The sequence below is a fragment of the Lepidochelys kempii genome, chromosome 3 (genome assembly GCF_965140285.1).
Source record: "Lepidochelys kempii isolate rLepKem1 chromosome 3, rLepKem1.hap1, whole genome shotgun sequence".
NCBI lineage: Eukaryota > Metazoa > Chordata > Testudines > Cheloniidae > Lepidochelys > Lepidochelys kempii.
In genome coordinates this window covers 100,557,970-100,583,545 of record NC_136382.1, presented here as the reverse complement: position 1 = coordinate 100,583,545, position 25,576 = coordinate 100,557,970, and the positions used below count along the sequence as shown (strand labels likewise).

The window sequence follows — 25,576 nt, the reverse complement described above, 5'->3', positions numbered from 1 at the left end:
CATATCGGCATGTATGTTCCACTGCCGGCTGTGCAGAACAACCGCTGTGTTAGTGAAAGGGATGAATACAGCAGGAATCTGGTACCCAACATAACAATGTTCAGAGAATAACCAATATGTTTGGATTATATGCTCTTTTATTGGGAAAGGATATGATACAGCTCTTAGTTTCCAGCACAATCAATCATTTTATTGCTTGATGAATCCCTTGGGAATTAGGTGTAAGAATCAAATCAAAAAGTTAGGCCCAGATACTCAAAGTTCTTTAGGCACCTACATCTATTGCTATCAGTGGGAGTCAGGCACCTAAATACTTTTAATTATCTGGACCTTAGTAAAATTTTGGCAGAAGAATAAACCACTCTCACTTCTTCCTCAGAGAATCCTGCATTTGAATTGAGCTGAATTAGAAAATTAATGTGCAGAAAAAAGGTACAAAGTAAGGACCTCGTCTTACACCCCTTACTCAGGTAAGTATTAATTTATTCATAGGTAAGTTTTCCAGTGTAAGATTTTAGCCTATTAGAATGATAAAACTATCCTAAAGCTGTTGTTCACAGTCCTTATTTGAGAAAATAAGAACTGAATGTAACTGATATAGCTATTTTGGTATTAAGAGGATCAAGGCCCATTTTGGGAAATATTTCATATCTCTAACATGGAGTTGCCACTTTGAAACTTATATATGGTAGAATACGTGAAAAAATTCACACCAATGACAAATTCAATGAAAATCAAATTTTATGCTAGTTTCATGAAAATAATAAAATTATTACTTCTCTAGCACCTTCTATCCAAGTGCTTTAGAAATAGTGATTAACTGGTGCCACATAAGTATTATTTATCAGAGGGGTAGCTGTGTTGGTCTGTATCCACAAAAACAATGAGGAGTCCAGTGGCACCTTTAAAGACTAACGAATAAATCTGTTAGTCTTTAAGGTGCCACCGGACTCCTCGTTGTTTTTATAAGTAGTATTATCCACTTTTTACTAAGCCAATGACATAATGAAAGTCAAGAACAGAATCCACACCTTTCTTTTTCTAGTCCTGTGCTAGTTCCTAGACAATGCAAGTTTCTTTCTGACAGCATCCACGACAAATGGGATTTTTGTCTCTGTTCTGATTTTCCACAACATGGCTTTTGTGAAGATGGTAAAATTTCACCTTGGGCAAAAACTTGGAAACTTTTGGATTTGTTCCCATCCAGAATGTTTCCATTATTTTGTCATACAAACAGTGTTTCTCACAGAAGGCAAAAATTCGTTTTTCACCAGTTCATGTGTTCTCCAAAGCAGTGCTACTCAAATTTGTGGTCCGTGGACGAGTGCCAGTCCGCAAGTCATCGGCTGCCGGTCTGCGCACACACTGGAAAAAAAAATTGCCGGTCCCCCACATCAGATAGGCTTTAGAGCAGTGCTTCTCAAGCTGAAATATTTCAGTGGTTGTTTTGCATGGCTCTTCATACAGTGGATGAGTAATTCATGCTTTTATAGTATTTTTCTTTCAGGAAATTACCTACCATTCCTATAAAGTATCCACTTTATCCGTGTTTTTATAGCTCAAATGCCATGGCCATATATGTTGTTTTTTCTTCTGCTAGCAAGAAATAGAATAAAAGCAGATAGTAGGCATTTCCCTCTGGGACCCAACACCTAATGAATAAGAGAAAATACTTGTGAGATACAGATTCCTTTTTCTTCACTAAGATGTTAAATGACATTATATTGGATCATGATTAAATCAGCAAAGGATGATATCTTTGGAACACCCATTGTACGTCATACTGGTATTAATCATCTCCAAGGTGATCTCAGTTACTATGGAAACTATGATGTTTGTTTGTGTTCCTAGCACTGGCTGGTCTCCGAAGTTTGGCAGTCTCCACATAGTGATACAGCTGATTAGAAATGGTAAGTCTCTGTCATGAATTTTTCATTGCTGCTGTCAGGGTGAATCCATCCTTGACAAGAATAATTACTAATTAATAAATACTATTCTGTGTTGAGATGGGAAAGGTTCTCTGTGCTAAACCTGCCTTTTTATAGCCAGGCTCCTCAAACTCCTTCAGGGTTTGTTTTTTTTTAAGCGAAAAACACCATCTTTAACTAAACTTACTTTGTGAAGATATATAAACCCTTTGCAACCCATTTTTCTAGTGACTTTTAGAACTCTTTCTGTAATACGAAAGGATATTCTTCTGGAACGGAAGCTTAACTCGACTCTTTCCCCTCATATTTCATTCATTGCTGTTCTCCAGCTTCCCAAGAAAACTGTATGAATAAAAGACTGTGCTATGGTGGGACTTAAGGCCCTGACTGCATCACAAATAAAACCAACTCAGGGCATCCGTTATGACACAGCTGTCCAATAACCCAGCTACCGCATGGTTAAAATGTGTAGAGTGGATGGGACCTGGCCACATCTTCAGGCATCCATGGGTTTAAATCTTGAACCGTCTGTGTCTGTACTTACGTCCCATGATTCAGTTATATTTGTATCATAGATGAGTCCTGTCAGTGCTCTCAATGGGCTCATTCGCTTTGTGTTGTCAGTCAAGCCCCATTTACAATGAAAGTGTCTGTGGCGCTTTAAAACGAATGAAATCCAATTCTGACTAGTGACAGGTTTTATCCACATATTTCTGAGGGGCGAGGGGAAGCATCTATCACTTACCATAACCAATAGAAACACTATGTAATTTGCTTTAATGAAAAAAAGCAAAGCAGCACACAATAGGTGAAGTTTTACTATTAAATAATATTCTACAAAAACTGAATGAGCTATTGAGAACAAATCTTTTTCAGAGTTGGCAAGTGGCTAGAGTGCACTTCATTTTCCTGTTTAAAAGGCATTTCTTTGGTTTGTGCAGATAGCTCCTTCAGTTTCCTTTTTGGCAGGAGAGAGAAGGACAAAGCTGATACGGCGTGGCAGGTCAGTTCAGTATGGATCAGCATCTAAAATCTGGATATTTATCTGAAGCTTATATAAGCCTTGCATCCACCTTTTATTATTTTGTAGGATTTATACTATGTGAGGCCCCCATCATAATCAGGGCTTGCCTGTCCTAGGTGTCATACAAATTCATATAAAGGCATGTATAAAACCTCGGCCCAGAAGAGGTTGCAATCATCTCACATCCCTTCACTGCTCCTAAAAGACCCTTCTCTGTCGATTCTTCCCCTTCCTTTTCTATAGAAGGCCTGTCCCATCCATCACTCCCACCTCCACCCCTTAGCCCACGCTCGTGTATCATGACTGGAGCCCAGATTTTGCAAGGAAGTCAACAGTTCTCCTCATGGGCTCTGGTGTCTACCCACGTTGAACTCTTTGCAAAATAGGGCCCTGGTGATCAGATATCATAAGGGAATTGGAAACCATATGAGAATGAGGGAAGGAAGAATAGGAGGAGGCTGCAAAACATATGGGAAAGGAGAGTGAAAGAACAAGCTAGAAGATAATAATTGGACTAAAGGAGAAGTAGAATTTTTTTGTCTGGACTCTGTTGTTAAAGGATCATTTTAACTAAAATAAATATTCAGCTCCTCTGCAGCCCTAACTAATTCAGATAAGTTTGCTCCTCCATTGTAAACAGTGCTCACTTACGAAATGGTACCTGAACAAAAATGTAAGGAAAAAACCTTTGTAATAAAAAGGAGCTAAACTGACTAAAGTAAAAGCAGGTAAATATTTAATTAGAGAGAACTGGAGGATGTTTTGAAAGCACCCATATTAACATTGAAATAAAAACACATACAGCAGTGCCAGAAACATGGTGGTGATTAGCAAATGCAGGTGACTTATACAGTTTGACAGTTTGACCGTGTGCTTGATTAGTTGTTTGAAAAGTGTGAATTGGGAGTGCTTTATTCCAGGTGAGCCTTGGGTGGGCCTGACTGTTACAAAAAGCCAGTCAGCTGCAAACCAGAGGCTAACAGAGGGAGTTTGTCTGGGAGTTTGCCCGGGGAGAGCCCACTGAGGCTTACATTTTGCCGGCTTCTCTGAGTAGTTACTACAACTCTTGAGGAAGCTCGTAGAAGGAAAGTAATATGGATGGGGAGCGTTCAGCTGTTGTGACCTGCACTGGACGTGCCATGTTTGTCTTTCTTCCACAGGGCAGAAGCAATTTTGTCTGTACAAAGTGCAAGCTGGTCTCCATATTGGAAGAGAAGGTTCAAGGTCTGGAGAAACAAGTATCAACCCTGTGTTACATAAGAGAAACTGAAGATTTCCTGGACAGACGTCAGGATATGCTTCTATGGGCACAATGTTCTGAAGATTCAGAGCAGGCTGCACAGTGGGGACAGGAGGACGGTGAAGAAATTTGGCAGCATGTGACCTCCAGAAGAAGAAAGGGGACCGCCCATGTACCAGCAGTGCAGATACAGGTAAGCAACCATTTTCATGTTCTCGCCACTAATGCCGAGAGTGGACTAGATAATACATCTTAGGGAAGGGAACAGAAGGAGATTCTGCTGATTGGAAGGCATGAGATGCACTGTCCTAGGGATGGGGGGTCCACGACCACCGCTCCCAAGAGGAGGAGGTGGGTGGTGGTGGTCAGGGACTCTCTTGTCAGGGGGACTGAGTCATCTATCTGCCGCCCCGACCAGGAAAACAGAGAAGTCTGCTGCTTGCCAGGAGCTAGGATTCACGATGTGACGGAGAGACTGCCGAGACTCATCAAGCCCTCGGATCGCTACCCCTTCCTGCTTCTCCACGTGGGCACCAATGATACTGCCAAGAATGACCTTGAGTGGATCACTGCGGACTATGTGGCTCTGGGAAGAAGGATAAAGGAGTTTGAGGCGCTAGTGGTGTTCTCATCCGTCCTCCCCGTGGAAGGAAAAGGCCTGGGTAGAGACCATCGAATCATGGAAGTCAACGAATGGCTACGCAGGTGGTGTCGGAGAGAAGGCGTTGGGTTCTTTGACCATGGGATGGTGTTCCAAGAAGGAGGAGTGCTAGGCAGAGACAGGCTCCACCTAACAAAGAGAGGGAAGAGCATCTTCGCAAGCAGGCTGGCTAACCTAGTGAGGAGGGCTTTAAGCTAGGTTCACCGGGGGAAGGAGACTAAAGCCCTGAGGTAAGTGGGGATGTGGGATACCGGGAGGAAGCACGAGCAGGAGAGCACGAGAGGGGAGGGCTCCTGCCTCATACTAAGAAAGCAGGACAAACAGCAGGTTATCTCAAGTGCCTATACACAAATGCAAGAAGCCTGGGAAACAAGCAGGGAGAACTGGAAGTCCTGGCACAGTCAAGGAACTATGATGTGATTGGAATAACAGAGACTTGGTGGGGTAACTCACATGACTGGAGTACTGTCATGGATGGATATAAACTGTTCAGGAAGCACAGGCAGGAAAGAAAAGGTGGGGAAGTTGCATTGTATGTAAGAGAGCAGTATGACTGCTCAGAGCTCTGGTATGAAACTGCAGAAAAACCTGAGTGTCTCTGGATTACATTTAGAAGCGTGAGCAACAAGGGTGATGTCATGGTGGGAGTCTGCTATAGACCACCGGATCAGGGGGATGAGGTGGACGAGGCTTTCTTCCGGCAACTAACGGAAGTTACTAGATCACAGGCTCTGGTTCTTATGGGAGACTTCACAAACAAGGTCACCTCCTCCCCATACTATGAAGAAAGAAGTGGTTCGGGACTGTTTAAAAAAGCTGGACCAGCCCAAGTCCATGGGGCCAGATGCGCTGCAGAGCCATTGGCATTATCTTTGAAAACTCTTGGCGATCGTGGGAGGTCCCAGACTACTGGAAAAAGGCTAATGTAGTGCCCATCTTTAAAAAAGGGAAGAAGGAGGATCCGGGAAACTACAGGCCAGTCAGCCTCACCTCAGTCCCTGGAAAAATCATGGAGCAGGTCCTCAAGGAATCAATTCTGAAGCACTTAGAGGAGAGGAAAGTGATCAGGAATAGTCAGCATGGATTCACCAAGGGCAAGTCATGCCTGACTAATCTAATTGCTGTCTATGACGAGATAACGGGCTCTGTGGATGAGGGGAAAGCAGTGGATGTGTTGTTCCTTGACTTTAGCAAAGCTTTTGGCATGGTCTCCCACACTATTCTTGCCAGCAAGTGAAAGAAGTATGGGCTGGATGAATGGACTATAAGGTGGATAGAAAGCTGGCTAGATTGTTGGGCTCAACGGGTAGTGATCAATGGATCCATGTCTAGTTGGCAGCCAGTATCAAGTGGAGTGCCCCAAGGGTTGGTCCTGCGGCTGGTTTTGTTCAATATCTTCATAAATGATCTGGAGGATGGTGTGGACTGCACCCTTCAGCAAGTTTGCAGATGACACTAAATTGGGAGGAGAGGTAGATACGCTGGAGGGTAGGGATAGGATACAGAGGGACCTAGACAAATTAGAGGATTGGGTCAAAAGAAATCTGATGAGGGTCAACAAGGAAGGACGGAAGAATCCCATGCACTGCTGCAGACTAGGGACCAAGTGCTAGGGAGCAGTTCTGCAGAAAAGGACCAAGGAGTTACAGTGGACGAGAAGCTGGATATGAGTCAACAGCGTGCCCTTGTTGCCAAGAAGGCTAATGGCATTTTGGGCTGTATAAGTAGGAGTATTGCCAGCAGATTGAGGGATGTGATCATTCCCCTCTATTCAGCATTGGTGAGGCCTCATCTGTAGTACTGTGTCCAGTTTTGGGCCTCACATACAAGAAGGATGTGGAAAAATTGGAAAGAGTCCAGCAGGGGGCAACCAAAATTATTAGGGGGCTGGAGCACGTGACTTATGAGGAGAAGCTGAGGGGACTGGAATTATTTAGTCTGCAGAAGAGAAGAATGAGAGGGGGATTTGATAGCTGCTTTCGACTACCTGAAAGGGGGTTCCAAAGAGGAATGATCTAGACCGTTCTTAGTGGTACCCGATGACAGAACAAGGAGTAATGGTCTCAAGTTGCAGTGGGAGAGGTTTAGGTTGGATATTAGGAAAAACTTTCCCACTAGGAGGGTGGTGAAGCACTGGAATGGGTTACCTAGGGAGGTGATGGAATCTCCTTCCTTAGGGGTTTGAAGGTCAGGCTTGACAAAGCCCTGGCTGGGATGATTTAGTTGGGGATTGGCCCTGCTTTGAGCAGGGGGTTGGACTAGATGACCTCCTGAGGTCCCTTCCAACCCTGATGTTCTATGATTCTATGATCTCCTACCAAAAAGAGATGAAGTTCTGGAATTTCTAAATACAGCAAAATATAGTAGTCCTTCAGATTTATTAGCAGATGAAGATGATCTCAGTCATCAGCCTAAAACAACACTTGGATCATAGAGGATATGTCTACACTGCAGTAAAAAAAAAATCTGTGACAGTGAGTCTCAGCATCTGGGTCAGCTGATTTGGGCTCCCAGGGCTTGGGCGGTGGTGCTAAAATTAGCCGTGTAGATGTTCGGACTCGGGCTGGAGCCCAGGGTCTGAGAACCTGCGAGGGGGGAGCATTTTACAGAGCAGGCTCCAGCCAGCCTGACAGCAGCTATACTGCTATTTTGAGCCCCACAGCCCAGCCTGACAAGCCTTAGTCAGCTGATCCGGGCTTTGGGACGTTGCCATGGGTCTTTTATGTAGACATACCTGTAGAGGCCTTTTCAAATTCAACATCATGCCACCTGGCTTATGCCACTGAAATAATTCAGTCTTGCTGGGACCTGGGACCTTTGCATCTGAAAACATGAGCCCCTGCTGCTAAACAACCAGGTCCATGAGTTCACAGGCAGTAGTGAACTAAGCCCTTTATGTGGGGTCTAGCTAGTACAGGCACAAAGGACAATGAGCCACGCTATGAGCATGAGTTACACCATGCTGCACAAGCCTACCTGCAGAATTTCTTCTTCAGTAGCTCAGGTTTTTTAGCATATAGTTACCACAAACAAAGAAATCTGAAACCACCAAATTCATATCTGTCTCATGAACTCAGATCTAAAATCCCAGGATCACTGCAAGCTGGAACACTAGATATGGTCGTCACAGCTTTTCCCTAGAAATAAAGTAGGTGAGGGGTTTATTTTTCTGTTTAAATGCTATGTAAAGGATTGTTTAAGAGCAAAGAAACATAAGGGGGAAATACAGCTTTAGTCACATTTTTCTTAAATGTTTTTATATTGTTGCATGAAACTTTATTAATAGTATTGTTTGCAGATCAGACATCTAGGATCAAAGTAAGGTTGTGCAACACTAATACAATTAAAATAGTATTTACAAAGTCCATGACAAAGGCTCCTAGGTGCTATGGTAATACAAATAATAAACAATAATAATAAAGAACTTGTGCCTGTAAATCAAGTTTCCAGTGTGTGTGTGTGTGTGACTCACAGCTAATTACTTTTGCTTTCATTTACTTATGACCAGATCTTGCAGGGGAAGTCCTCTTGATACAAAGGCTATAAAACTGAAGTAACAGTAGCTGTGGAAGTACATACTGATCCCTATTGGATGGCAGGGGTATTGATCCAGATCATGTGACTGGGGCCAGGAAATAAAAGCCAGTTTCTTACTGGCACTCCATTTGCATCAGATACGTATTATGGGCTTTGCTGTTTGTTTCTATGTAATAGTCACAGCAAAGACCGTTGCAGACAAAAGGTAGTCTTTCATAATTACAATCTTCCCCTTTTTTTCTTTCACGTTAAAATAGACTTTGTATCCAAACAGGCCTGATTTAATCTTCATTCCATGGTTGTGTGGATTAGTATCATTCCAAAAAGCAAGAGCAGTATGGGCAGCGCACAAGCCAACATTCCTAGTCTATTCTTAACTAATTAAATATTCATCCACTTTATATTCTTGTATACTGTATGTGAATCAAATATATATAATTTAAATTAAGCCTTTCAACATGCTTAATTTAGAAGCAAAAGGCATCTTCATATTCAGTCAAATGAACTTTTCAGTACCAGTTCAGTCCATCTCTAACTGTATGCATCAAAGATATGCCAAAGGTTTACATCAGTATTGCAATGTGGTTTATAGTTGCTTTAAATTTAGATACAGTATGTGAGTCACACATGTATATTTTATCAAGTCAGAATTAATTAATCCTTAGTCACACTGAGTATGCCATAAATCAAAGCAACAGTTAAAAGAAAATACTCATTATCAAGATGTTATACGAAAATGCCACACAAGAAGAATTAGGAATTTGGGTTACTTGCTCAGACTGCCGTTTTATATATGTGTTCAGGAAAATACTCAGAGATTCAGAACTCATTTAAGAGGATATCCTTCCTCATCAAAAATGAGAGAGAGTATTACATGAATAATGATGAGATGGAAATTAGCATTTGTTTCTTAAAGGAGTACTAACTCTCTGTCTATTTTAGGGATGGTTACCGAAGAAAGAAGGCTCTCCTATTCAAGTATTTAACAAAATCAAGGTGGTCTGCTTCTTTAGTGCCAGATTCTGGCACCCTTACTCTTGTGGAGTAATAGCTAACTACTATAAGATACTACTTTATGTATGGTTGGCAGAAACAGGTCTCTAATTTATTTCAGTTTTATTTAGTACTTGTGAAAGATGCCGGATGATAGATCAATTTTCAGTGCAGTCATAGCTTCCAGACACTGTCTTGTCAATCTGCTTCAACCATGAGAGAACAACCCTAAAGATAAGAGTGCAGTTCAGATTCTATACTCATTCACTTTTAATTCTTTATGTTGGGAATTTTGCAGAGATACTGAACTGGTCTGCCAATTCATTTCACATAGGCTCTAGTGACAAAGTCATACTGGACAGCCACCAGAGAGTGGTCCTGTTGGGTTCCAGGAAGTGGGCGGGCCACCAGAGCGTGGCGGAAGACAAGTATTTTAGCCTCAGAATGCTAAAGGCCCTTTTTCTATGAGCTGAAAAAGTTACATCATGTCACCTAGGGACACCTGAGTCCAATTAAGGGATGCCAGTGGCCTTTAAAAACGCCTCTTCTGATTGGAGAGGTGAAAGACAAACTGCAGAAGGGTTAATGGCAGCAGGGAGAAGAGGCTTCTCCTGGGTGAAAGCCTGCTCTCTTCCCTATAGAGGAAACAACCGAGCTAATGGATAGTTTGGGGAAAGCCTGGCACCCAGCAGCCAGCATAATAAGATAACACCCAGAGAGGGGGCAGGGAAAGGTATTCCCTTGTTGCGTTAAAAGTTTCTTTTTTTATTTTTTTTTATTTGGCTGAAGAGTACTGCTTGGGCCTCCCCCAAGACCCTCCTTGTAAATATTGGAAAATAAAACCCAAGCGATGAATAAAAATGCTCTGGAGTGCGACCAATTTCCCCCATCCTCCCAACCCATCGCCACAGGGGAAAACACTGAGTCAAGCGAGGCAAAGAAGTGCCTTGCCACATACCATCTAGGATTCTGTAGCTATTGGATGGTAGTAACTAGGGCTGGTTGATTGCTGCCAAACCACTATTTACAACCATTCATTTGAAATTTAATTGGGTTTTTTTTTTTGACTGCAGATATTTGTGAAAATAGGGTTTTGATCTTATAAATGTTTGGAAATGTTTATTCTTCATAGAAATATCAGTGTCTCCATGTAGAGAAGGATATTTGTGGATTAACAAGAGTATTTATTATTTGCTTTTATTGTTCTCCTGCTTAGAAAGTTTCAGCCCTCTAATCTGGGGGGGAAACACCACCATTATTAGATTAGGGTTGGGATTTTTAAAGGAGCCTGATGAGTTAGGTTCCCAGATTCTCCTGATGTTCAGTTAACTTCCTTGGGCTCTTTTGAAAATCTCAGTTTAGGTGAACAATCACACGCCACAAATGATGAATAATAACTAGTGAATAATAAAAGTGAACAGTTTGCAGACATTCCATAGGCTGAAAATTGTTCAATCAAACTATTTGGTAAATACTTAAAAATATCAAATGCATGAGTGGAAAGTAGGATGAATTCACAAACATTCAATGAACAGGAAGAAAAGACCTAATTTCACACTGGATATTATTCAGAATTAATTTGACCAACTTTAGTAATAACATGGGCACAATTGATCCATTCACACCATTACGTGACAGGTGAAGGTCTCTGTATTCCATTGCTAGTCCCCTGACACTGCACGTTTGTATGATGTTTGTTTTACTTTTTCACTGGTCCTCCTTTTTTTGTATAATGGTCCTTTCCGAATCTTTCAGTTGTGTTTTGTACTCACATGAATGTTGTGTATGACTCACTGGCAGTCCTGAAAAATACTGGTAAATATGTACATGTCGAGGCGATCACAGCTGGAGGAGGTTAAGGTTAATACTAGGTTAGCCATAGTCAGTTGTTGAGATTGTAAGCAGAAGAAAGGTGATTTTCTGCATTACGAAGGCAGGAGATCTGCTCTGGACTGTACTTGTGGAACAGAGCTTTGGTTTCTGATACAGGCAGTCTGCCCCACAACAAGAAATGGGTTTTAAGGCTGAAGTTGGAAAACTTAGTGGACGTGAAGTGGAATATTGTTTGAAACATGCCAGGCAGCCTAGGGATAGCAACTGTTTGTACGTGTGTTTCATCTATTTTTAATAGCTAGAAGAGCTGTCACTGGGACAAAAACAACATGAGATTTGCTATCCTTGTAGTGTTTCCATCATCCAGGAGCTGAAGTAACATATATGCTGATCTTTTCATATGTCTCTGTGTTGAAGAAAAAGAAGAAATGAAAATTTAACCCCAAGTAAATAGTAGTATTTGGAAGAGAAAATTGAAATATTAAATCCCAGATATCCATCTGCCATTTTATATTCTTTTTCTGGGCAAACAGACATCATTCAGTTATGTGGGCAGTTCCTGAAAATATATTGGAATACACTTCAGCCTTATAAAGGCAAAGAATAAAAGGAAAGACAGCTCCCTACTTTACCTGGTGTGGGATGCTCACACTAGAATGTGTCTAATGAGGGTCTGACTTTTGATGTGGTTCACTTGACAGACAGTTCTTGCAGGCAGTTTGTGGTAATATGGAGCTAAGGGAGTAGTTATTTCAAACTGTACAATACATCTATGAATGGATAGATTAAAGATTTAGCTAGCCTTAGGCACAGCATGAAATTACATCCTCCTCCTCTTCCTCCACCTTTTCGAGAGAAATAGACATGGTCTGTTTGTGAGACCTGCTTTGGAGCATTTATTTTTAAAGGATGCAAAATGTTACATTTTGGACATATCAACGTTGATTATCACCATTTACCTTAACTCTTGGTCTTACTGTACTTATTGAAGATCCACAGCCCAATAGTTGTCATATATAACATTTGCAATACCTTAAATCTGTATATTTCTGCTGTAATATTATAAATGACTGTATCTTGGAGGTTTCAGAGTATACCATAATATCAATGGAGAGCTCTGCTTTCAGAGGCCTGGTCTATGCGTTTGTTGGATTTAGCAGCGTTAAATCCAAATTAACCTGCACCCATCCACACAACAAAGCCATTTTTTTGACATAAAGGGCTCTTAAAACTGATTTCTGTACTCCTCCCCAACAAGAGGATTAGCACTGAAATCAACATCGCCTTTTCGAATTAGGGTTAGTGGGGATACAATTCGAAGGTATTGGCCTCCGGGAACTATCCCACAGTGCACCATTGTGACCACTCTGGACAGCACTCTGAACTAGGATGCACTGGCCAGGTGTACAGGAAAAGCCCCGGGAACTTTTGAATCTCATTTCCTGTTTGGCCAGGCGAGCTCATCAGCACAGGTGACCATACAGTCCCAGAATCAAAAAAGAGCTCCAGCATGGACCGAACAGGAGGTACTGGATCTGATCACTGTATTAGGAGAGGAATCCATGCTATCAGAACTACATTCCAAAAGATGAAATGCCAAAACATTTCAAAAAATCTCAGAGGCCATGAGGGACAGAGGCTACATCAGGGAGGCAACACAGTGCCGCATGAAACTTCAGGAGCTCAGACAAGCGTACCAGAAAACCAAAGAATCAAACGGATGCTCCAGGACAGAGGCCCAGACATGCCGCTTCTATGCTGAGCTGCATGCAAATCTAGGGGGGGGGGGCCGCCACCACTACCCCACCCCTGTCTGTGGACTCCAATGATGGGGTACTCTCCACCATGGCTGAGGATTTTGCATTTGGGGAAGATGAGGAGGAGGACGAGTTTGGGGAGAGCACACAGCACACCATTCTCCCCAACAGCCAGGATCTTCTTATCACCCTGACTGAAATACCCTCCCAACCCAGCGAAACCAGAGAAGGGACCTCTGGTGAGTGTACTTTTTAAAATATAATACATGTTATAAAAGCAAGCATTTTTTAATGATTAAATAGCCCTGAGGACTTGGGTTGCATTCGTGGCCAGTACTGCTACTGGAAAAGTCTGTTAATGTGTCTGGGGATGGAACAGAAATCCTCCAGGGACATCTCCATGAAGCTCTCCTTGAGGTACTCTAAAAGCCTTTGCAGACCGTTTCTGGGGAGAGCAGCCTTATTCCGTCCTCCATGGTAGGACACTTTACCATGTCATGATAGTAGCAAGTAATCTGGTATCGTTGCATGACAAAGCCTGGCAGCGTATGGTCCTGATGTTTGCTGGCATTCAAGCAACATCCGTTCTTTATCTCTCTGTGTTATCCTTAGGAGAGTGATATCATTCATGGTAACCTGGTTGAAATAGGGGAATTTGATTAAGGGGACATTCAGAGGTGCCCGTTCCTGCTGGGCTGTTTGCCTGTGGCTGAAAAGAAATCCTCCTTGCAGTTAGCCACAACGTGCGGGGGGGCCATTGGCACTGAGCTGTTCGTGTTTGGCTAGCAGGGATCTTCCCTGATACCAGCCAGGAGGTGGGGGGTGGGGAAAAGCTATCATCCCAGAGAATTGGATGGAGGAGGGGGTTAGTTTGGTTTCTGCTGCTGCACGTTAACAGGAAAACTGCAGCACTAAATGGCCAACTCAGTGGGCTTTGTTTGGTATGGGAAAGAAGGGGGCTGCTGTTATGAAGGTTGCAGAAGCCGAAAGACTATGGCTTACCATGGCCACCTGCAAGTCGAATTCTGTTGCCCGGTCCTGCATGTGTGATCTCTAACACCAAAGCCACAGGCACTCAATATAAGATGCAAAATGCGACCTTGTACCAAAATCACATGTGCTATGTAAAATGTATCTTTTTAAATGCTTTCACTCCCTTTTTTTCCTCCAGCAGCTGCAAATGTTTCAAGCCTCCCTCCTCCATCCCAAAGGCTATCTCAGATAAGGTGGCAAAAAAAAAGTATGCGCGATTAAATGTTCTCTGAGCTCATGCAGTCGTCCAGCACTGACAGAGCTCAGCAGAATGTGCGGAGGGACACAATAGCAGAGTACAGGAAAGTGGCCGATGAACATGAGGAGAGGTGGCAGCAGAAAGATCAGAGGAGGCTTGAGGCAACACTGGGGCTAATGCGGGATCAAACGGACATGCTCCAGCGTCTGGTGGAGGTTCATGAATGGCAGCAGGATCACAGACTGCCACTGCAGCCCCTGTTTAACCACCCTCCCTCCTCCCCAAGTTCCATCGCTTCCTCACCCAGATGCCCAAGAATGCAGGGTGGGAGGCTCCGGGCACCCAGCCACTCCACCCCAGTGGACAGCCCAAGCAACAAAAGGCTGGCATTCAACAAGTTTTAAAGTGGCCTTTTCCTTCCCTCCTACCCTCTTCCCACACCCAACCCGGGCTACCTTGTGAGTTATCTCCCTATTTTTATAATCAATTAATAAAGAATACATGTTTTTTAAATAATAGTGACTTTATTTCCTTTGCAAGCAAGCTGTGATCGAAGGGAGGAGGGTGAGTGGCTTACAGGGAATTTAGAGGCAACCAAGGGGGCAGGTTTTCATCAAGGAGAAACAAACAGAAGTGTCACACAGTACCCTGGCCAGTCATGAAACGGGTTTTCAAAGCTTCTCTGGTGCGCACTGCTTCCTGCTGTGCTCTTCTAACTGCCCTGGTGTCTGGCTGCGTGTATTCAGTGGCCAGGCGACTTGCAGCAACCTCCCACCCCACCATAAATGTCTCCCCCTTACTCTCACAGAGATTGTGGAGCACACAGCAAGCAGCAATAATAATGGGAATATTGGTTTCACTGAGGTCTGAGCGAGTCATTAAACTGTGCCAGCGACCCTTTAAACGTCCAAATGCGCACTCTACCACCATTCTGCACTTGCTCAGCCTATAGCTGAACAGCTCCTGACTACTGTCCAGGGTGCCTGTGTACTGTTTCATGAGCCAGGGCATTAAGGGATAGGCTGGGTCCCCAAGGATAACTGTAGGCATTTCAACATCCCCAACAGTTATTTTCTGGTCTGGGAAGTAAATCTCTTCCTGCAGCTGTTTAAACAGACCAGAGTTCCTGAAGACGCGAGCATCATGAACCTTTCCAGGCCATCCAATGTTGATGTTGGTGACACGTCCCTTGTGATCCACCAGTGCTTGCAGCACCATTGAAAAGTGCCCTTTGCGGTTTATGTACTGGCTGCCCTGGTGGTCCGGTCCCAAGATAGGGATATGGGTTCTGTCTATAGCCCCACCACAGTTAGGGAATCCCATTGCAGCAAAGCCATCTAGTATGACCTGAACATTTCCCAGAGTCACTTCCTTTGATAGCAGCAGCTCAATGATTGCATTGGCTACTTACATCACAGCAAACCCCACAGAAGATTTGCCCACTCCAAACTGATTACCGACTGACCAGTAACTGTCTGGCGTTGCAAGCTTCCACAGGGCTATTGCCACTCACTTGTGAACTGTGAGGGCTGCTCTCATCTTGGTATTCTTGCGCTTCATGGCAGGGGAAAGCAAGTCACAAAGATCCATGAAAGTGCCCTTATGCATACGAAAGTTTCGGAGCCATTGGGAATCATCCCAGACCTGCAACACTATGTGGTCCCACCACTCTGTGCTTGTTTCCCGGGCCCAGAATCAGCATTCCACGGCATGAGCCTGCCCCATTAACACCGTAATCGCCAAATTACAGGGGAACGCGGTTTTAGAGAAAAGTGTGTTCATGTCCTCATCACTGCGCTGCTGTCGCCTCCTTGTCTGGTTTTTCAGGTGCTGGTTCTGCATACACTGCACGATAATGCGCGAGTGTTTACAATGGTCATAACTGCTGTGGTGAGCTGAATGGGGTCCATGCTTGCTGTGCTATGGCATCTGCTCCTGCTCGCGCAATCCAGGGAAAAGGGCGTGAAACGATTGTTTGCCGTTGCTCTGGCGAAGGGAGGGGCGACTGACAACATGGCTTACAGAGTTGTCTTACAGAGAATTAAAATCAACAAAGGGGGTGGCTTTGTGAGAAACAGAATGGCCCAGAGTATAGCAACAGTATTATGTGGCTATATAGTATGCCCCCACGCTCATACATTAGATCAACCAGTGTGATACCAGTGCTAACATATTGTGTTATCTCTGCTGGGGGGACAGACTTCAGAAATGCTTCCACAATGCTGTCCTCCATTAATGCCTGCAGTGCTTTATGTGGAGATGGGAGATTGAGCTCTGCTTTGGACTAGCTGCTTTAAAAATACTGGCTGTGGGCAATTCATGTTAATTAGCTTTCAGAGGTGTCAGTGGGATCTGTTGATTCAAGGAGAAATGACAAACCCCATGGACATGCATGTCAAGGCAAGTGACCCAAAGAGCTGAATTCATACTGACATACTCTTTGCTACCCTTACGGCTGGGTGGTGAAGGGATACCCAGTATTTGTGAAGACTTGGGACCTGATTCTCATTTGCTCAAAGGTCCCTTTACACTGCAATTTATTCCTACTGTATGGCTCCTTTAAACAGACAGAGCAGGGTAAAGGGGCCTCAGTGTAAAGCCCTACACTACCAATTAACTGGAAGGAATATAATGTGTGATGATAATGACATCACAATAATTCAATGAATCATCCAGAGAACTTAAATAATGGCTTGCTTTTTCTTTTGATTGGCTTTCCTATTACTAGATGATCTAGACTCTGTTTTCTGTCCAGACCTTCTCACTAGTAATTAGAGGGTGGAAATAGCTGTCAAAAGTGAATATTTTTTCTACAGTCCTCAAACAGAAATAGGTAATGGGTAATTAGGGCTGGCATTTCTAATTACAACTCCAATTATATAAAACCTTTTTGCCCCAAACAGCACGAAACAATTCCTACTGCTTAATAGAAGTAAAGTTCTTATCAATCAACATTCTAGTGTAATATTCATTCATTTATGTAAAGGTCAAACACTACATATTACCCACTACCAGCTATTACCCACATGTAGCTTAAGTGGCAAAATCCATCCAGCATTATATGCTCCTGCCAGCTTTTTTTAAATCACTGCCTCAGCATGATGTATGCTTTTTGAATAAGACTGTTATGTGCAATAAACTAATATCAGAAGCAACAGGTTCTGGTGTGTTTTACACTGCCTGTATTAGTCACCCATGCAGCCCTCCATGTTCCATATCGTTTTATTATTATTTCCGTATCTTAAGCTTGGAAAACCATTTCTAGCTAATAATCCTCCCAGTCAAATATCATGGACTCTTACCCACTCCGACATGAAGTCATTCAAATGGAACATAAAGGAGAGGACCAAAACCAATCACCAAAATAGAGTGGAGTCCCCAGGACATGTAAAATGGAGTAATTGTTACTGCTCCTACAGATTTTTCCCATCTCCTCTTGATGCACTAGAAATTTGCCACATTGCACTTTACCTCCCATGCTGACTAGCCAGCTGAAGAAACCTGCAGCCCCATGTGACAGCCTGACCCAATATATGGCAAACAGCATCACAACAGGCTCAATCAAAAGTTTGATCAGGAGAAAAAGAATCTTTAAGAATGCATATGAGACGGCAAAAGGAGTAGCCAAACTTCCCCTGCCAGCATGATTTTCCATCTGCAGAAAACACAAAATAGCTAGCAAAAAGAAACCTCTCTTTAAAATACCACAGATGCTCAGATTGTGTCAGGTCCAGTGGAGATGAGCAAGGAGTCTTTCACTCCTATACACAGTGCAGCTGGGAAACATAAAGTATTGCATAAAGCTAGCACTTGCTTTTGGTGTGAGCATCCCCAAAAGATATGAGATGAGACCATCCTCTTGTCTCACTGTTTGTACCAACCAGTGGATCTGGACAAGACTGGAGGCGAGGACATGTTTACATCCTGCAAAAAAGATGGTAGAGCTCCCCCTATGGTGTTCACTCCCCGGGAGAGTAAGGCAGCATTCTGGTTAAGTGAGCCAGAAAGCCCCTTGGGGCTCCCACTGCAACAAGGCATTTCCACGCTACTGCAGAGCTTTGCCTCTAAGGAAAGATCTTCACTCACATTCTGCTTGGTAGAGTGCAGCTGCTCCTTAACAGCTTCCACAGCAATCAGGTTTCACTGCTGGGTGGTGGACAATGGATGCTGTCCTTACCCTCCAGTTTCTGACTGAGCTTCACTGAGAATTTAACCACCCAATTCACATGGCATACATCAACATCAAAGTGGGTTTTGATTCAGTTGTCAGGTCAGCACTCTGGCTCACACTGAGTGGAGTTGGTGTCCCAGATGTTCAGGTTCCTGAAGCTACGGTCTTCCAGACAGCGCCGGTTCTGTTAAGTCCAGTATTGCCAATGCCAAGGATGCCAAAATTATCAGTCAGGTCCTAAAAATCATGAGTGTCTTAAAAAAATCATGAAAAGAAAAGGAGTACTTGTGGCACCTCAGAGACTAACAAATCCCTGCCCTCCCCCAGCCTTATCTTCTGTTTTCTGAGTCTTTAGGTTATGTTCAGGCAGTGGTGCTGGAACAGTTTTTATAGCGGGGTGCTTAAGGCAGAAACCATGTATTTGGGTTGTTATTACTACCTCAAGCCAGAGGGTGCAGCAGCACCCCTAGTTCCAGCACCCCTATGTGTGCAGGTCATGTTTTCAAGCTTTTCTGTGCAACCATGAGGGCTAAGAACTTACTCTCCTCCCTCCTCCCAATGACTGGAGCTGGGCCTTTAACAAAAACACCAAATATTGCGACACTTGCCATAAAGTCATGAGAGTTGGCAACACTGTAATGGTGGGTATTTATTCTGCTCCTCCTACCATTCCAGACTCAGCTGCCCCCTCCAGTGTCGCTCAGCATGCTGTAGTCCAAGTCTCTTCCCAGATGAACAATGCAATTCACATCTCTAATGTAGCCTATTCTATTTTATTTTAAGTGAATTTAGTAATGTTGTATTACACCACTGTGGATTCAGCTTTTGTGACTACAGTTTCAAGATCAAGAGAGTGAAAGTCACCTCGGCTACCTGCTTCAGAGTTAGGGCATTGCTACACTTGCAGGTGTAGAGCGCTTTGAGTTAAACCCGCCTTCGGAGAGCTCAGCAGGGAAAGCACTGCAGTCTATCCACACTGACAGGAACAAGCAGACTGACGTGGCCACATTTGTGGCACTTGCAGTGGCATTGAGAGCGGTGCATTATGGGCAGCTATACCACAGAGCACCTCTTCCCATTCTGGAGCTGTGGCTTGTGGGAAGGGGGTGGGGGGTGCAGGATATTCTGTGTCCTGTCCCAATGCCCTGTGATGCATCGGTTTGCATCCCAGCAATCCCTGTGCTTCCGTCCCCACATTTGGCGCCATCTTTCAACGTTTTTTTGTACTGCTCACTCTGTCTTCCCTTTCAATCTGTGGGAATGGACCCCGAACTGCTGAGGAGTATGCTGACGAGTCTCGCCAGCACATCACGTTTTGCAGTCACATTATTCCTTATGATCCAAAGTGACAGAACTCAATGATATTGACTCGAGTAATGCATATGACACGAATTTGCTTGTGGCATTCACGGACATGCTCACCACCATGGAACGCCACTTTTGGGCTCGGGAAACACGCACTGAGTGGTGAGATCACATCATCATGCAAGTCTGGGATGACGAGCAGTGGCTGCAGAACTTTCTGATGAGAAAAGCCACTTTCACGGGACTGTGTAAGGAGCTCGCCCCCCCACCCTGAGGCACAAGGACATCAGATTGAAAGCTGCCCTGACGTTGGAGAAGTGGGTGGCTTTTGCAATCTGGAAGCTGGCAACTCCAGACAGCTACCGATTGGTCGCTAACCAGCGTAGAGTGGGAAAGTCAACTGTTGGAATCGTGTTGATGCAAGTTTTCAGGGCCATTAATCGCATCCTGCTCAGAAGAACTGTGACTCTAGGTAACGTGCGTGACATTGTGGCTGGCTTTGTACAAATGGGTTTCCCTAACTGCGGAGGAGTGATAGATGGCACACACATTCCAATTCTGGCACCAGCCCACCTAGTCTCTGAGTACATTAATCGGAAGGGATATTTCTCTATGGTTCTCCAGGTGCTTGTGGATCACCGTGGGCGTTTCAATGACATTATCGCAGGCTGGCCCGGAAAGGTGCATGACACACGCATCTTTTGGAACACTGACCTGTTCAGGAAGCTGCAAGCCAGGACTTTTTTCCCAGACCAGAAGATCACTGTAGGGGAACTCGATATGCCCACTGTGATCCTTGGAGAATATCCGCTTACTCTTTAATGCCGTGGCTCATGAAACCCTACACAGGGAGCCTTGACAGCAGCAAGGAGCAGTTCAACAACAGGCTGAGTCAGTGCAGAATGACTGTGGAGTGGGCTTTTGGCCGTTTAAAGGGCCGTTGGTGCTCTCTGTATGGGAAGCTGGACCTGGCCCATGACAGCATCCCTGCGATTATATCCACGTGCTGTACCCTCCATAACATTTGTGAAGGGAAGGGTGAACGATTCAGTCAGGCATGGAACTCAGCGGTTCAACACCTGGAGACTGAATTTGAACAGCCAGAGAACAGGACTATTAGAGGGGCCCAGCACGGTGCTGCAAGGATTAGGGATGCCTTGAGGGAGCAATTTGAGGCTGAAAGCCAACAGTAATGTCTGGTGTCCTCACGGGAGTGAAGTGCAGTGGTTCCAATGTTAGTAGGAATCTGTGTTTGCTACGCTGACTTGCAGTGTCTGTTTCTTTCCTGGGCTAAGGTATCTTTTACTTTATGCAATAATAAAGAATGTTTTCAAAGCCAAAAAATCCATTTATTGAAAAGAAACACAACTACCTGGGAAACAGAAGGGGCAAGGGGGTGGGGTGGGGAATGGTACAATCACAGATTTGCGTATGTCCTGTTATCATACTCAGCCTTCCTGTCTGGAGTGCTGTGCAATGGGTGCTGCAGTTTAGGATGGTTATACTGCATGGTGATGGGGGGTGAGTGCAGTGGGTAAGGGTTGTAGTTTTCAGGTCTGGGTGGTGAAGCTACAGGTATTGGAGGCAGCTGGTGGTAGTAAGAACCCGGATGTTGGGGAAAGTGGGTTGGAGGTGACACGGGGGCACAAGGGAAAGAGTTTTGGGACAAGGGCTGGGGCGCGGGGGGGCGGGCGGTAGTGCTCTGCCTGCATGGCTATGAGCGCCTGAATCGAGTCTGCGTGGCGATCCATTATGCTTATCAGCCGATCCGTGCTTTGCTGCTAGAGCACCGCGCTTTTGTGCCAGTGCTCCTCATTCTGCTGGCAGATCCTCCTTTCGCTGTCCCGCCACTCCTGCACTTTTCGATTTTCATTACTTGACTGCTGCATTACTTCATGCAACATGTCTTCCTTGCTTCTGCGTGGCCTCTTTCTGATTCTTTGGAGTCTTTTGGCCGGTGATAACACGGACAGCTGAGATCTCAAGGTTGCATCTGTGAAGGCAAAATGTAACACTTAACAGAGGCAGCATTATTCACACCAGACAGAGCAATGGTTCCCCTGTACTTAAGGGCAAGCACAGTCTACACAATAGCATAATTTCCCCGTCACAAAGTGAGTGCACATAACCCATGGGAGCCCCAAAATGGTGAGTAAGCACAGGGTGAAGCGTGACTGATTGTTTCACGGCTGTACTGTTCTCTGGGTTTCTGTGCCTTGGGAAGAGCCAACAGCAGCAGGAGGCCCCTATACTGAACACTGTCCCCACATTTTCCACAGGAGTTCGTCCTGGAAGATATCTCGCTGCTGAGGGTGACCTGGGAAGCAAGGGAGGGTCTTCTACTGCAATGCGGTTTCTGCCCTGGCCCATATGCATCTTGCCTTTCTGCAGCAATGGTCCCCCTGCCCCTCACGCACAGTGGCATGGACAAGTTAGCCTGCATGGGATAAGGACCACAGTGGCTCTCCCAAGAAACCTGCGCAAGCGCATTGCCCAAGTTCTGAATGAGACCTTTGAAGAGATCACTGAGGCCGATTACCGCGATGTGAGAGAGCACATCAATGCCCTATTCTGCATCTAGGCATGCGTGCAGCCCTAACCCCCCTCGCCCCAAGAGCCCGCACCAAATAGCTTCCTTCCCAAAATAAAAGCCGCTTACCGGGAACCTCCTCTGGTGTTTGTCTTTCCCCAAGCACTGGCCGCCGTGACTGGCTACCTTCCTCCTGGCTTGAAAACAGCTCCTGGCTGCATGCATCTAAGAATTCCGGGGTGTCTTCCTCCACCTCAGCACCCTCGCTCCCGCTTTGCTCCTCCTCCTGCCTTATTGCACTGGGCTCTGAAGTGTCCATGGTGGTCCTCGGAATGGAGGTGGGGTTGCCCCCAAGTATCGCATCCAGCTCTTTGTAGAAATGGCAGGTTGCAGGGGCAGCACCGGAGCGGCTGTTTGCCTCACGGGCTTTGAGGTCGGCATTCCGCAGCTCCTTCACTTTAACCCTGCACTGTAGTGCGTCCCAATGATGGCCCCTTTCCATCATGTCCCTTGGCATCTTCCCAAAGGTATCGTAATTCCTACGGCTGGAGCACAGCTGGGACAGGACAGTTTCCTCCCCTCAAACGCTGATGAGATCCAGCAACTTGCCATTGCTCCATACTGGGGATTGCCTGGTGCATGGAGGCATGGTCACCTGGAAAGATTCGCTGAGAGCACTCCATGCCTGGTTGAGCAAACAGGAAGGGGATTTTCAAAATTCCCAGAGAATTTAAAGGGCGGGTCTGACGGTTGGTCACCTGAAAGCAGGGCAGTAGAGTTCAAAGTGATGACCAGAGTGGCTAGGACAGGCATTGTGGGGCACTTCTGGAGGCCGATTGGAGCACACTAACAGACCAGGGCATCCACACTGGCGCCGCAGCACTCCAGTGAGGGCGCACAAAACGTTATTCCACTCACCGAGGTGGAGTACCAGGAGTGCTCTAGCCGCTGAGTCAGAGTGCTCGAAGTGCCTTGCCAGTGTGGACGGGTAGTGAGCTAGTGCACCGGGGGCTCCTTTAATGTACTCTAACTCGCAAGTGTAGCCAAGCCCTTCGAGTTTCTAGGAACACATAAAGACCAAGGATAGTGACCACATATACATTCGCATGTACAAGGTCTAGTTTGGTTTACAAGATTTATTAAAGGTTTAATTAGGATTATGATTACCCAAGCATATAGAAGTCCTATAAAGACTTATGCACAAGTTACAAATGTAGTCATACTCACATCCTTAACGATATTCTTCGGGTTTGATGGATGTTTTGCAAATTGATCATCAGTAGAGAGATGGTTCCTGCTGGAGTTTTCCCATAGGAAACTCATTTTACCCAGTCTGGGAACCCTCTTTTATCTTGTGATTCTGACTACACCTTACACTCTGCGCATGTGTATGTGTTAGAAAAATGTGACTATCAGGTATCTTATAGTCAAAATTACTCTTGCGGTTAATATTTTGCAATACCACCCATTGGTACATCTTTTCCCATAATCTTGTAGCATTGGGTCATTCTTTGGTCGGGACTTATGTCAAGTCTTTCTTAAGCCAATGGCCTAGTATGGCTACACTGACATCTTACAGGCCTCAGCCTGTGGGCCTTTCATTTTAGCCCTTCTTAGACTCTTACGAGTGGGGGATCTTATTGCGTCTGACTACTGATCAGTCTTATAATCCTACAATTTACATCTATTTAGCATATATGACATAGCATGTCAGTTAATCATAACATTACACAACACAGAATAAATAGTGATAAAATGAAGTAATTGGCTACACTAAGGTGCTGGATGCCTGGGGTCTGAATCTTCCCTGTACCTCTATTCAGGGAGCCAATACACACTCCTCACTGGAAAACCAGTGCCCTGAAAGCCTGTCTGATTTCTCAGCAACCTACTCTTGTTAGCCGGCTGGCCAGCTCCTGCCCTGCCCCCCACCCCAGCTAAGCCCTTTTCTAGCCCTGCAGTCTCCAAGCTCTGTGCAGGAAACATCACTGCTGTTTGTCTCTGTCACTGTGGGGGAGGGTTCATCTCCCCTGCCATTCAGCAGCAGGCTTTCCCTCCATTTTCTGCTCAGCCCAGGGACCCCAGCTATTCCTAAGGAAAGTAGAACCCTTGTTTTCTCAGGCCTTTAGATGGGTTCATCTCTCCCCTGCCCTGCACCTTTCTGGCAGTTTTCCCTTCAGTTTTTTTTAGCATTGCTCTCTCCCTCTCACACAGCAGGTAGATCTCTGCAGCACTCTCCAGGGCCAGCCTGCCTGCAACAGGGCTCCTCTCAGCTCTGTCCTTAGTTCCCCCCTCTTATTGCATCACCAGGATCACATTGAGACATTTATAGGACAGTGCACATTAGAATGTGCAGAGGTATGGAGAAAAAACAACAAAGAGAAGATAGGTCCTGCTGGAGTTGTGGTTCTCCGATTTCTTTAAACTGTTTTTGTAAGCAGCCTACCATTCATGAGGGGAAAGAAAGGCAAGGAGCTGCTGGGCTGGTTCCTTCAATTGCTGGTTTCTTAAGGATCTGAAACCAAACTCAGTCTCCAGCCTCTTCTGATTTCAAAGTAATGGAGTAATCACAAAAATGTATGATTTTGAATGGTCTCACTTTAAGATTTTTGTAACTTTTCATTTTCTTGCTATTTTTTCCAGGTGAAGAGAAAGCAACATCCCACCACGGTCACAAGCTGCAATGCTGCGAAACCGGAGAGTGACTCTAACACAGTGCTCTCCCCATCCCCTTAGGTTGGCTTTTTAGGAGTTGTGGACACACTCCAGGCATTCCGATAAATTTTCCTTGTTTTGTTCCGTCTGATCTTTGTTGTGGTTCTCAATTATTATTGAACAATTAAAGTTCGGGCAGGATGGGGCAGTGGCTACGCGCGTCCAATATGCTCCCCTGTATCATGGGAGCTGTGAGGAGATGTCTTTGAGGCCATGCTCTGGTACTGAACAATAGTTTTTTATTTTTTCAAACACCATGAAGGTAGACTGAGCCAGTCAGGTCACTGAAGAGGAATCCAAGTGAATCAGTTTTCCTTTCACATGCAATTTTTAAACCAAACAAAAAGAAAACTATTGAAAAATAAATAATGAGTCTTTGTTTTTAATTCACAGGCTAACAATGCCCTGTTTTTTGCGCACATGTGACTAATTCCTGTGACAGCTCAGAAATAGACTTTTTAACAGGTTGGTTTAGTTTGGTTTGTGGTTACTTTGGTATTTACACAGTATTCACAGTAACACAATTCTGTGATCCAAAAGTATACACTACGTAGTTCAGCTTTTTCCAGGTAATTATCTTGGCAGCGATGCTGCTTCTGTTGTTTATTCTGCTAAAGATAAAAATAGTCCTATATTTGGCACTTTAGTGTT

At 44.7% G+C, this 25,576-nt stretch overlaps 1 protein-coding gene across 3 annotated transcripts; it reads left to right on the top strand.

The window, feature by feature from the left end:
• Positions 1-388: 388 nt before the first annotated feature.
• On the top strand, positions 389-25,260 carry LOC144930381 (uncharacterized). Of its 3 annotated transcripts, none has more exons than XM_078851938.1 (5): positions 389-470; positions 1,852-1,910; positions 2,870-2,931; positions 4,113-4,385; positions 24,854-25,260. In XM_078851938.1, exons 1-5 carry the CDS (start codon positions 418-420, stop codon positions 24,944-24,946), a joined length of 540 nt encoding a protein of 179 aa, XP_078708064.1. In that variant the 5' UTR covers positions 389-417; the 3' UTR covers positions 24,947-25,260. The 3 variants fall into 3 exon arrangements, 2 of the variants coding, with proteins under 2 accessions (XP_078708064.1, XP_078708065.1); XM_078851939.1 differs by lacking the exon at positions 24,854-25,260 and adding an exon at positions 14,145-14,649; XR_013635510.1 differs by lacking the exon at positions 2,870-2,931.
• The last annotated feature ends 316 nt before the right edge of the window (positions 25,261-25,576 follow it).